Source organism: Centruroides sculpturatus, unplaced genomic scaffold (genome assembly GCF_000671375.1).
Source record: "Centruroides sculpturatus isolate CEXI.00-Female unplaced genomic scaffold, Cexi_2.0 scaffold788, whole genome shotgun sequence".
NCBI classification, from domain to species: domain Eukaryota; kingdom Metazoa; phylum Arthropoda; class Arachnida; order Scorpiones; family Buthidae; genus Centruroides; species Centruroides sculpturatus.
In genome coordinates, this window is record NW_019384922.1 from 171,509 (window position 1) to 185,116 (window position 13,608).

Sequence of the window (13,608 nt, forward strand, 5' to 3'; positions counted from 1 at the left end):
TGAGTAGAAATTTTCTTCATATTTGTATGATTGTTCTGTTTTCCATACTTGGATCTCATTTTGTCTTACAAGATAAATGTGACTTCATCACTAAATACAATTCCTGATTATACAGTAAAATATCAAAAGTTGGACACTCTTTAACCTGGACATTCCACTAACTTGGACACTTTGGATCTTCACTACAGATGTTCAACTTAGTGAGGTTTTACTATATATCCTCTCTTCAGTTTTCTGTTATAATTTGCAACAGAATTAAAATAAATTTGTCTTATCTGTAGGTGATAAAACTTGCAAAAATTATAGCTTTTATACAAAAATCAATTACCTATGTATAGTATATTAATAAAAACACTAAAACAGCAAGAACTGTTTAAATATTTAATGTTTTTGATCAATAGATCTTCAGGATACTCTGATATTTAGACAATGAAAAGAATAAATTTAAGTTTGACCAACGAACACCTCACAGAACAAACACTAGAAGAAGCAACTTAAAATAATGAACACCGACTGGTCTTCCCTTGTCTTCAGGCAACAATTTGAAACTTTTCAGAGCACAGGAGACATCGACATTGATGCTCAACCCGGTATATACTGATCAGATAGTATTCCTCCAAACTTTGAAACTCTCCCTCGTAATTCCAGCCTTTTATTTTTCTGACAGAAGGAATTTTTTTATAGTATTTGCAAGACTGTTGGGTGAACACTCATTAAGTTTTGCATTGGTTTTTATTTTCAAAAAGGTGAGAAAGAAAGCAGCTAATGGAGTAACAAAAATCACATCTGAGAAATAAAGAACATTGAAGAGCTCATAATGGAACCTGAAACTGATCTGACGACAGAAGAACACCAAGAACTCTTGAATGAAAAACATCAAGAAACACAGTGAGTTATGTTTTCTTCTGAAAAAGAAGATTAATGCCGACATCTGCTATTAAAGATGTTTTGAAGAAGTGGGAGGATGTCAGAACAATGATCTTAGAATGGCATCCAAACCAGGTTGAGGTTAATAGGCTTAGGGATCTCTACAATGACAATGCTATTAATTACTTATGAAAAATCCTGAAGAGAGAAAAGCAATCGACATTGGACAGATTCTTTAACGCCACACAAACAGAAAAACATCACTGATAAAATGCAAGACTGTGGATATATGTATTTTTATTATTACATATAAATAAACATAATAAGAAAGTATATAATTTTTTATTTTTGGGGGTGTCCAGAACGGATTAATCAAATTCCCATAAAATTCTATGGTAAATTGATAATCGGTTAACAAACAATTCAGATAACGAAACGAACAGTCTTTGAGAACAGATTATGTTTGTTAACTGATCACCCACTGTAATTTAATAAATTAAATTTTTTAATTTTTATATTTTTATACTATGTTTTACTTTATAAGAAAAAACTAGAGAAATTGAGTCATCCATTAATTATGTGTACTGTACAATTTTTCAGCCATTTTTGACTCCTGCCTCCCTGTTTTGTACAATGATATACTTTGGGTAAACCTCCTCTTTTAATTATATGGACAATAGTTTGTGGACCCCTCCTGACATTGAAGAAATGAATTTAAAATGTTCAGCAAATATCTTCTAAGTGATAGTTTATTCACATAACTAGAAAGTAGATTTACAAAATGCCACATATACCATTAAAAAAGTCCTCGTGGACAATACTACAACCCCTCCCCTATTGTGTACAATGATGTATTTTTTTGCAATCCCTCCTCTTCCCTAAAACAGTACACAAAATTAATAGACATTCCCTGTACTAGAATTAATTAATTCTATCATTAAAATCTTGAAGTACCTTTCTTTATAAGTATGTATTTGAAATAAATATATATATTACTGTATTTTATTTACTTCTAAATTATACATGCCATCATATATATGTATATATAATTATGGAAGTCAATATATTTTGACTATATATTATTAACTTAAATTATATACTGGTAATACTCATTTTAATGTGTAATACGGAATTTATATGAAACCTTAATATTTTTATTCTCATAAAATTAATAAAGTATTTAATTCAATGGTTATTAAATAACTGTGTATAAAAATTTATATTTTATTTATTACAGGTCCTCGTATTGAAAGAAAATGGGCACCACTACCTCCAGTTAAAACAACTACCACCACTACTACCACTACTACAAAATCACCACAGAGAGTAACAGAAAGAACCAGACCGAGGCCAAGGCCAACAGATGAACCAAAAGGCAGAAGGCCTCGTCCAACTCATAAACCGACTCCTAAAGTTCCTGACACATGCAACACAACTTTTGATGCAATATCTGTTATAAGAAGAGAAGTTTTTGCATTTAAAAACAGGGTAAATATTTTAAAATGTACTGCATTAAATATGAACTTAGAATTTTCATGTAATATTATCAAAAAATTTTTATCAATATTTCAACACAAGTTATGAATAATCCAGTATTTAGAAATATAAGGTGTAATAATTTGATTTATTTTTAATGAAGAGATTAATAATATAATTGAAATATATTATAAGTTACAGAATATATAGGAATATTTATAAGTTTTGATTTTACAATGTCAGCCTCATATAGAAATGTATACACATCACTCACATCTACATTCCTCATCTAATATTTTCTGTAAGTTGTTAGAATTAACAACTATATTTATTACTCTTCCTTTTAACTCATCAAAACTATTGAGTAGAAATTTTCTTCATATTTGTATGATTGTTCTGTTTTCCATACTTGGATCTCATTTTGTCTTACAAGATAAATGTGACTTCATCACTAAATACAATTCCTGATTATACAGTAAAATATCAAAAGTTGGACACTCTTTAACCTGGACATTCCACTAACTTGGACACTTTGGATCTTCACTACAGATGTTCAACTTAGTGAGGTTTTACTATATATCCTCTCTTCAGTTTTCTGTTATAATTTGCAACAGAATTAAAATAAATTTGTCTTATCTGTAGGTGATAAAACTTGCAAAAATTATAGCTTTTATACAAAAATCAATTACCTATGTATAGTATATTAATAAAAACACTAAAACAGCAAGAACTGTTTAAATATTTAATGTTTTTGATCAATAGATCTTCAGGATACTCTGATATTTAGACAATGAAAAGAATAAATTGAAAATGAACATTTAAAATAAAAACTGTAAATGGAAAAATAAAATATACATCCTTACAGTAACTTAGTTAAACAAATAAAATAACTCATCTACTATAATTAAATATATAATTAACAGAATGTTAATACTAGCTAAAAAAATCATAACTACTAAAATAAAATATAAGTGAACTATGATTTTGCTGAATTGAACAAAATGAACTTCCAAGAATTAGGAGAGATTCTGAGTTTTGCATTCAAGCAGGCTCCTCTTAGTGTTTCTGATTAAATATTTCAATTTGCTTTATTGTAGCAGCATAAACAATGGACATTACATTTCTGTAAATTTAGCTATTTCCCAAAGAATTTGAGTGTTAATGAGTGTTAGCAAAGCAGACATTATCAATCCAACCTGTCTAAGTGAGTGTAAATACACCACTATAACTCTCCTCTTATCCACTATAATGCAGGTTAAGAAACTTTCCAACTCAGTGCTCAGTAAGATTTTATCTTTCTTGAGATGTATATAATACAGTCCTAATGTTTCCCTATTTTATTTGCATTTATAAAAATGCATAAGGAAGATAAGCAGTTTGACTCATGCTAGAGAAATGTAGGTCTTCAATCTTCTTACTAGAAAAAAGTTTAGTCTTTTATCACTATTATGTTGCTATTGTATTGCTTCTGTGTTTCTAGTCCAGCATAATTTGTTGAAGAAATCAATAATATTAATCTAATGGAAGATGAGACAGCCATGACCCTTTGACTACAAATATGTACCCTTTTATTAACCTTTGACCTTGTCCTGATGTTTTACTGGACTTTCTCCTACCTGTTCCTGATGTAGAGAAATTCCTAGATAACATCACACAGTTGAAAAATTAAGTTTGCTTACTTCCTTCTTTCTCGTTTGTTTTTAATAGCAGAAAAGAGGACATCTATGAGAAGTCCTGTAGCAGGAGCTCTTTTTGAACTGGTAGTGAGAAAACTAGAAAAATCCACTCATTTCAACTTTGCAGCATATTGGTTCTTATAGTCAACATATATGAACAATATTTTCATAATGTGGAGAAGCACTAATAACATTAAAAATGTCATTAACATCATTAATCACAACTCCTTTGGTCTTCACTTAATTTGGAACAAAATAATAAAGCTTCCATCCATTCCCTTGGTCTTGCAGAATGAATCAATTTACACTAGTGTCTACATTAAACTGACTAACATCCTTATTACATCCCAGCAACTGTCACAGCCTTTTCTGTTATAAGTCATCAGCTTTTTGGGCTCTGATTAAATAAGCACACAGACATACATATACACTATACTAAAACTGAGGATACGTTACTTATATAGCAGTGGCGTGCCGTCATTGGAAGTGGTGGAAGCTCCACTTCCCTTGTATTTTCTAAAAAATAAATATGTATTAATTTTAATTATATGAAAATAATCACACAATATTTTATTATAACCGCATTATGTATCTTATTCTCTTGTTATATCTTATATTCTTATTACAAATTTCTATACTACATGTGAAAAAAAAAAAAAATTGCTATAACTACCAAGACTGTCTCTGATTCTATCCATGAGATTGGTAGGGAGCAATTTTAACTAGGTGGATTGTTTTAATATTTAAAAAGTAAAGAATATTTTATGTTATTTTTATGTACGTTTCTTCACAAAACTATATTTAATTATAATTTTCTTTAAAAGTATATTCATACAATTGAATATTTTGTACCAGGTATGTATAATTGTATATCCATCACACATTTTATTTTAACAAGTAAGTTTTTATAATTTTAGTTTTTAATTTTAGCCCTTATATCGTGGTTAGCGATTCAGAATGTAATTGTGATATTGAAAATTTATTTTAAAAAAGTTTTGGCTTAAGACCATATAATGAAAAAGAAAACATTATTAAAAGAGAAAGACCAATGCCTAAATTAAATATAAATACATCAACAAAAAAATTTGTTCGACATTTTCACGATAAAATTTATGAAGATATAAAATGGCTCTGTGGATGCATAAAAATACAAAAATTGTTTTGTTGGCCTTGCCTATTATTTTAAAATGAAATTAGTGTGTGGAATAAGAATGGCTTTGACGATTTAAATAATTTAAGTAAAGCTGGCAAAAGACACGAAAATTGTAAATTTTGCATCGATTCTTTCTTAAAATTGAAGCAATTTGGAAATCAAAGCAGAATAGAATTTAACATTAGTAAACAATATAAAATAAATATTGAAAATTATAACAAAGTTACAGCTAATAGATATATTATATTTAAATTAGTAGATGTTATCGAAACAAAAATTTGCATTTAGCGAGTATAGGGAATCTATTGAATCTAATATAACAGATGTAATTATATTGAACTTGCTTATTTATTAAGTGTGTTAGATAATCTATTAATTAAAAATACATTTAAAGAAGTCTAGGGTTTTTACTGGCTTATTGAACAAACAAATACGAATGTACTGTACCCTAGACCCTGGAAGTCGGCTTATTACAGAAACACAGCTTCCCTGTCATCAAATGTCATGGCATGCCACTGTTATATAGGATATAACAGCAGAAACTTTGTTTAGAGATTATAAGAACACAGATATGGCACTCAGATCAGTCAGTATAATAATGTACTAGCTTGTTTTGTTAGTACTGAAGAAACAGTGATTTTTTGGAAAGAGCTAAGGTTATCAGAAATGTAATGTCCTCTGCGTTGTTGCCATTACAAAACAAATTAAAACATTTAATCAAGATCTAAGAGGAGCCAATTTGAATGAAAAGGCTAAGAATTCCTTTCTAATTCTTGGAAGTTTGTTTTTTCCAATTCTATGAAACTATACCCCACTTAAATGTTATTTTAGTAGTATGAATGTTTTAATTTTGCTAGTATTAATATTTTGTTAATTATATATTTCATTTGTTTGATTACTATATATATGTACTGTACATATACATGTATATTTTATTTTATTTCCTTTGTTCTATTTACAGTTAATAGGTTCATGTTCATTATCAATTTGTTCTTAACACTTAAATAAGCAAAAATCCAGCTTGTGAAACAATGTTGGAGAAAAAACAAATGTTTTCAATTGCTTTTAGTAATCACAATCATCCTTAAGTTAAAGAATTTATTCAGAAACATATATCAGACTAGAATGTATGATGGAATATAATAATTTAAAATATAAAACAAATGCCTGGTTTGCCATCAGATGTCATTTTTGGAACTAAAACAATCTTTTGCAGAGACAACCTTTTATTAAATATTTAAACAATTCTTATGTTTTGGTGTTTTTATTAATATATTATAGGCTATATATAATTTTTCATTAGCTGCACCTTATGATTAACTGAAATACATCAGTCAGCTTGCTTTCATGATTAAGTTTTATAGACTGCTAAAATATCTGTCAGATCCATTTAGTTGCTTTATCAGAGATAATGACTGAAAAGATTATTATTGCAACCTATTTCAAACCACATATGTAGTAGAATTCTGATTCCCTAAGGTAATGTGGAACAATGCTACCTCATGTAACTAAAAACTTGGATAAAACAGATGGCTACTACTATTTTGGATTAAAAATGATAAATATCAAAGAATGGTATCACTTTTAAACCTCTTTTATATCTTAATGAATTTAATCGCATATAAGAACAATATTTTGTATATAATTTATTACAGCTAACACATACAGTACAATAGTCTTAAGAATAAAAATTTATATTTGATAAAATGGCCAGGATGGATAAAGCTAAATTCACAAAATAAAAGACTATATTATAAAATAGTCTTCTTTTGTCCTTTTCTCACACCTTAGGAAATAACAATCATATGGTAAAGTTGGCATTTATTTACAGGTATTTCATCTGCTTCAGTATGCAAAACGTTACATAACAACTTCAGTTTCATTCATAACAACTTTGTTTTAATTGCTTTAATAGAGTGTATTATTAAAATATAGAATGTTTTCGAATTTTTAAATAAATCAGCCCATATTCAGTGAGTAAAAATAAGCCAAATTTTGCATTTTTGGGCTATAATTTCAATATATTTGATTGAATCTAATATAATTTGTACTACAATTCAGTCAAGATAAAATTGTAAATTATTATGCTTCTTATTTTATGCATTTCTAACATTTTATCGTTATTTGTAGAAGCTTACCATTGATTATCTTTGTAAAATAAAAAGTTTTTGTGCTTCTGTTTGCAATTTCTAATTCTCTGATTCAGTGTTGCTACCTTTTCAAAATTGCTAACCTGAACATTTTAAAATTAGGATGTATACTGAGGCATGCACATTGTAGGAAAACGTACAAGGAATGAGCAATGTTGTTTTACAGTCAAGAACTGAACAATGTGCATGCTAGTTTTAAACCAGTTAGGGACTTGTCTGAGTGAAAATCCGCCTGATGGCACTGGTTACTCTGATTCAACTTTATATATTTAATATTAAAGTATATAATGATAAAAAATTAGGCTGATTAATTTAAAACTCATTATTCATTTCTTATATTAGTATTTTTAGACAGACTTATAATTTTTAAATTAAATTCTTTCATTACAGTATTTTTGGCGAATGGGTGAAAAAGGTCTACATAAAGATTATCCTGTTGCCATAGATCGTTTTTGGTATAATTTGCCTCCAGAGCTACAACATGTTGATGCAGTTTATGAAAGATCTATTGATACCAAAATAATGTTTTTCTCAGGTAGATTTACATAAAAATAATTCATTATAAAAAACTGAATTTATTTTTCTATAAAGTTACTTTCCTTCTCTGAACACCTAATATAAGTTAACACATTTATTAAAAGTGGTTATAATAATATGCAGTAGAATCTCATTTTAATAAATCATGGAACAATGGAATTTTTTCCAGGTCCCATCAAATCAATATAATTTTACCTCTTTTTAGCACGTTCATAACTTGGAATAACAGATTTTTTCTAGCATAATCATTTATAAACTTTGCGTTTTTCAATGTTTAGTTAATATTTGGGTGTTTCTGGGAATTTATAGAATTTGATGCTATACTTGTGTTACATCTGCGATATGTACAACTGAAAAATTGTATGAATAGAGTCAGTAGGCTGATACAGTTGAGGAGGAGCCATCTAGTGAACATTCTGACACTGGTTCAAGTGTAATGCTGAAATTTAGCAAGGCTATTGAGTCTTTTCAAGTTGTGAAGACCCTCTTGATGAGTTTTAGCATAAATGAACAGGCTGTACATGACATTACTAATATTAAATTAATGATTGTTGTATTCAATAAGCAGAAAAGCAGATGGCATCAAAACAAACCAAGATAAACAATTTTTTTAAACACATCATGAATTCAAGTGAAGTGCTAATGAGTATATATAATTTGCTTCTTATTGCTTATAATATATACAGTATCTGTCAGCTTTGTCGTACACACTTATGGCAGAACATATGATTTTGTAACATATGTATTTCTATAGAATAAAGGATAGAGATCTCTGAGACTGAATAATTTCAAGTATCGGTATTTCTTATATGCAGGAAGTTAAAAAAACAGAAACTTTTTCAATAATGGATATTTTTCTGGGTGTGCAGAAATCTGTTCTTTGTTATATAATGGATTCTCGGAACAACAGATGATTTTTGGCAGCCCAAGTGATCTGTTAAAACAAGATTCTACTGTAATTACTTATTAAAAGTTTTTCCATTGACTACAATTAAATGTTATAATAATAAATAATTTGTGTTTATGATAGGTAACAAATATTGGTTGTTTAATGCTAACACTCCAGAAGAAGGATATCCAAGACCTGTTACAGATTTGGGGCTTCCACCTGATTTAAAAAAAATAGATGCAGCTATGGTTTGGGGTCATAATGGTAAAACCTATTTTTTTAGTGGAAAGAAATATTGGAGATATGAAGAATTTGAAGGACGTGTAGATTCAGACTATCCTAGAGATATGGCTGTTTGGGCAGGAATACCTTACAATATTGATGCTGCTTTCCAATGGACAGATGGTAAGAATATAAATTATAGTATATTTCACAGTTTTATTATTTATGAGTGAATATTAAGGGTAATTTAAAATAACTTATATGGAGATGATAATAGAAGAAAACAAAATTGATATTAATTATGAATATTGTTTTAAAATAAACATAATATTCAAAAATTAATAAATAAATAATTACAGAAGTTTTAAAATAGCATTCTGCCATTTAAATAATTAATAATATTAATTAATTATTATATAATTAATATTAATTAATTATTATATAATTAATTAATACTTTTGCACAAAATCTTTGTGCTGCAATGCATTATAGATACTGTTGTTCTTTGCATACACTAGGTCACAAAAGTACCCAAACACCTATAAATGGAAGAGTTTTTAGTTATCACTCATTTCTTACTTGAAATAGGAAAAAATAAATGACAGATGTAAAATCTTTAGACTTTTTTACACTAGAAAAAAGTATTTACATGTACAAAAACATTCATCAAAAAGAGAAATATACTTTTATTTAAAATTATGAAAATTTTCACATCACAAAAGTATTCAGACATAAGAAATAAATAAAGATAAAACAAAATATTTTATACATTTAAGAACAAGTTGAGCCTCCTTTTGCTCTGATAACAACTAGGTATTGATTCATCCAAATTTTTATAACTTTTGTCTATTAAATTCAAAACTCTGATGATGTTTTTAAGATCAGTTTTGTTTGTTATTGATTTTGTTCTGATTGTTTGTTCAATGTAATCTTATAAATGCTCAATTGAGTTGAGATCAGATGGTTGTAAAAGCCAAGGAAGCACTTTTATACAATGCACATTAAGAAACTGACTGATTTTCAAAGTGTGCTTTGGATCATTGTCATGCTGGAAAACAAACTTTTGATATTTTAACCTTATCGTGACTTTAATTTCTTTACTGATTTCTGAACATTGTTATTTATAATATACTTATACACATATTAATTCATTATTCCATCAACAAATTTCAGAGTTCCAGCACTTTTTGCAGATATACAACTCCAAATAGCAGTAAACTGTCAGCCCACTAGTCCACAACTCTGGCAAGCGGTCTTCATACCCTGAACACTGGGAGTTCGGTCATGGGTTTGTGCCTCGCTTGGACGGGCTGGCCACGTGGAGTTTTCCAAGTTTTCTCCATGTCTGTAACGCGTAAATAGGGACCAGTTTCCCTTAAAAAGACCTCCTGGAAGGCATCCCCTAGACAGATCACCCAAGTGTTGCATTGCCATAACTTAACTAACAAACAAACTAACTAACTAACTAAACTGTCTCCACATTTCACTGTAGAGATCAGATTTTTCATTTTTAAAAATTCTCCAGCTTTTCTCCATACTTTCAGGCAATCATTTGAACTAAACACATTGGATCATCTGACCTCAAAACTGATTTTGTATAAAACTCTTTTGCAAGATGTAAATCTCTTTGACAACAATTTTGTATAAAACACCTTTACTGCTGGTTTTTTCATAGCCATAATATCTTTATAGCTACTTGCTTTTAGAGATTTTCTGACAGTTCTGCAGATATATGTATGCCATATTCTACAGAAGCCTCAACAGCAAGCTTAGAAGCAATTATTTGTGGATTTTTCTTCACTTTTCTGACAATGACACATCTCTGTCTCGAGGTAAATATTTCAGGACATCCATTTCGAGCCTTATTAATTACACTATTTGTCATAAGGAATTTCATAATGGATACCATTATGAAATTCCTTATGATACCAAAATCTTCAAACTTGGATACCAAAATCTTCAAACTTGTTATACTAAAATAAATATTTACATGTGCAAAAAATATTGATCAAAAACAAAAATACAGTTTTATTTCAAACTGTGAAAATTTTCACATCACAAAAGTACCCAGACAAAGGAAATAAATGATGGAAAGTGTCAGATCATTTGCTTAAAAACATATTTACAACAATTTGCAACAACAAATGAGTATTTGTTTCATATTTTGTCATTGTGAACAATGAAAACATGCAAATTAACCATTGTTATTAAAGGACTTATTATTAAGGAATAGCAAAAGGGAAAATCTGTGTGAAACCTTGCAGAACAGTTTTACATTCCAAAATCCACAATTCAAGACAGGAATTTCATAATGGATACCATTATGAAATTCCTGTCTTGAATTGTGGATTTTGGAATGTAAAACTGTTCTGCAAGGTTTCACACAGATTTTCCCTTTTGCTATTCCTTAATAATAAGTCCTTTAATAACAATGGTTAATTTGCATGTTTTCATTGTTCACAATGACAAAATATGAAACAAATACTCATTTGTTGTTGCAAATTGTTGTAAATATGTTTTTAAGCAAATGATCTGACACTTTCCATCATTTATTTCCTTTGTCTGGGTACTTTTGTGATGTGAAAATTTTCACAGTTTGAAATAAAACTGTATTTTTGTTTTTGATCAATATTTTTTGCACATGTAAATATTTATTTTAGTATAACAAGTTTGAAGATTTTGCATCTGTTATTACTGTTTTTCTATTTCAAGCAAGAAATGAGTTATAACTAAAAAAAATGCTTCCATTTTATAGGTGTTTGGATACTTTTGTGACCTAGTGTATATTGTCTTGTAGACAACAGAAGATAGAACTTTGTTCTTTCAATCTGTAGCAAATAGCAGAAGAGAGATAGCACTTTACTTATCAGATTTTTGATAAGTAAAGTGCTATTTCTCTTCTTGTAATTTGTTGAAATGAATTATTTTTCACAAATTCTTCCTTACTATCTTCTTTATAAATAAATTCAAATTTTAAAATTTTGATAAAATGTTTTCTCAGCGTAATTTCGTTTTCCTTTTTTATGTTTTGGAATACTAGAGTTAAAATTAATTTAAACTTTAATCCATAAACTGATTTTTAGAATAAAAATACATATATACAGTAGTATTTTTTTTTTTTAACAAAGTAAAACTTATATTTTGATCTGTTTTCAGGAAAGACATATTTTTTTAAAGGAAAATATTTTTGGAAATTTAACGATCTAAAAATGCACGTTGAAGATATTAAACCAACCGAAATAAGTAATTTTTGGTTTGGTTGTCCAAGCTCAAATGAAAAGTTACCAGATTATGATTTGATATATGGTGGAAGAGCAATCGCATCAATGCTCAGAGAATCCAAATGGTGCATAATTTTATTTCTACTAATAAAAGTTTTCAGTGATGCATTAAATAATCTATGATGTATCATTTAGATGAATATAATAATTATTTTAAAATTAATTGAAGACAGTGCCTCTGGCTAGCAAAATTATTTGTGTTTGTACGAACAAGTCAGCAAGGACGAAGATGAGATTGTTGTTGTGCCATTATAAAGTACTAAAATCAACTGTGATCACACCATATTATAGCAAAGATCTATAATATAAATTCGTAGATTTCTCATTTTCTGGATTATTAAGTGCTATGTACTTTAAATGGTGCTATCATTGAAATGTTGAATTTTTTTTACCTTAATTTAATAACAACAAATAGTTTTTTAATGTGCCGAATGAGAAAAAAATTATATAACTTTTGATTTTAAGAAGACAAATAATATTTTATATATATATTAAACTTGTGTTTATAGTTTGAAAATAGTATTATGAAAGAAATGATAAAAAATTGATATTTTTAAAGAAAATATCAATATTTAAGATATTAAATTTAATGAAAATCTGTGCAATAATAATTTAAATGTAGATAATTTGCTTCATTGTTAATTTTGACTAAGTTCGATAATTTGAACTACTTAAAAAAAAAAAATGATAATTTTTAATAACATTTCTTACAATTTTCAATAAATCATGCAATAATAAATTGTTTAAACTGTCATAAATAAGTTTTATACTTAAGGTTGATTGTAACATCTTTGGTTATGCATGCGATCGCCATCAAATGGTGCTAAAAATTTAATGCTTTTTCTATAAGAAAATCCTTTTCTAAAAATTCTTGAAAATAGAAGCAGATAGAAATAAACAGTATTTCATGTTAGAGTCCTAGTTAATTCTCTTAACTTACAGTTCAAAATTTTGATAATTGAATTCATTAATTTTCTATGACTTTAAAAATTCATAGAAAATTAATAAATTCAATTTTCAAAATTCTGCAAATCAAATAGAATTCTAATGCAAAGAACTGTTTGGTTCTATCTGTTTCCGTTTTCGAGAATTTTTGGAAAAGGATTTGCCCATAGAAAAAGCATTAAATTTTTAATGTCATCTGCTGGAGATTGCATGCCGTGATTCCATATTAGTTTGAACATAAATTATTGTTTTTAAGGTATTATCACAATAAACAAATTTGGAGACTTGGTATATACAATTTTATGTGAAAATTTTGTTCAAAGTTAAATAATAATATTTAGAATTTCACGAAATAATTTATCCACAGAATAACATGAACTGTAAGAAGTTAGTATGTTAATCAACATGTTAA

General features: G+C 28.0%; 1 protein-coding gene across 1 annotated transcript in view; it reads left to right on the forward strand.

The window, feature by feature from the left end:
• LOC111631877 (matrix metalloproteinase-2-like) overlaps positions 1-12,716 on the forward strand; it is a 77,967-nt gene extending 65,251 nt beyond the window's left edge. The window contains exons 6-8 of the mRNA XM_023376214.1: positions 7,713-7,857; positions 8,890-9,153; positions 12,127-12,716. Of these exons, the coding sequence (XP_023231982.1) occupies positions 7,713-7,857; positions 8,890-9,153; positions 12,127-12,374 (657 nt within the window). The 3' untranslated portion in view covers positions 12,375-12,716. The remainder of the gene's footprint in view (positions 1-7,712; positions 7,858-8,889; positions 9,154-12,126) is intronic.
• Positions 12,717-13,608: the final 892 nt, after the last annotated feature.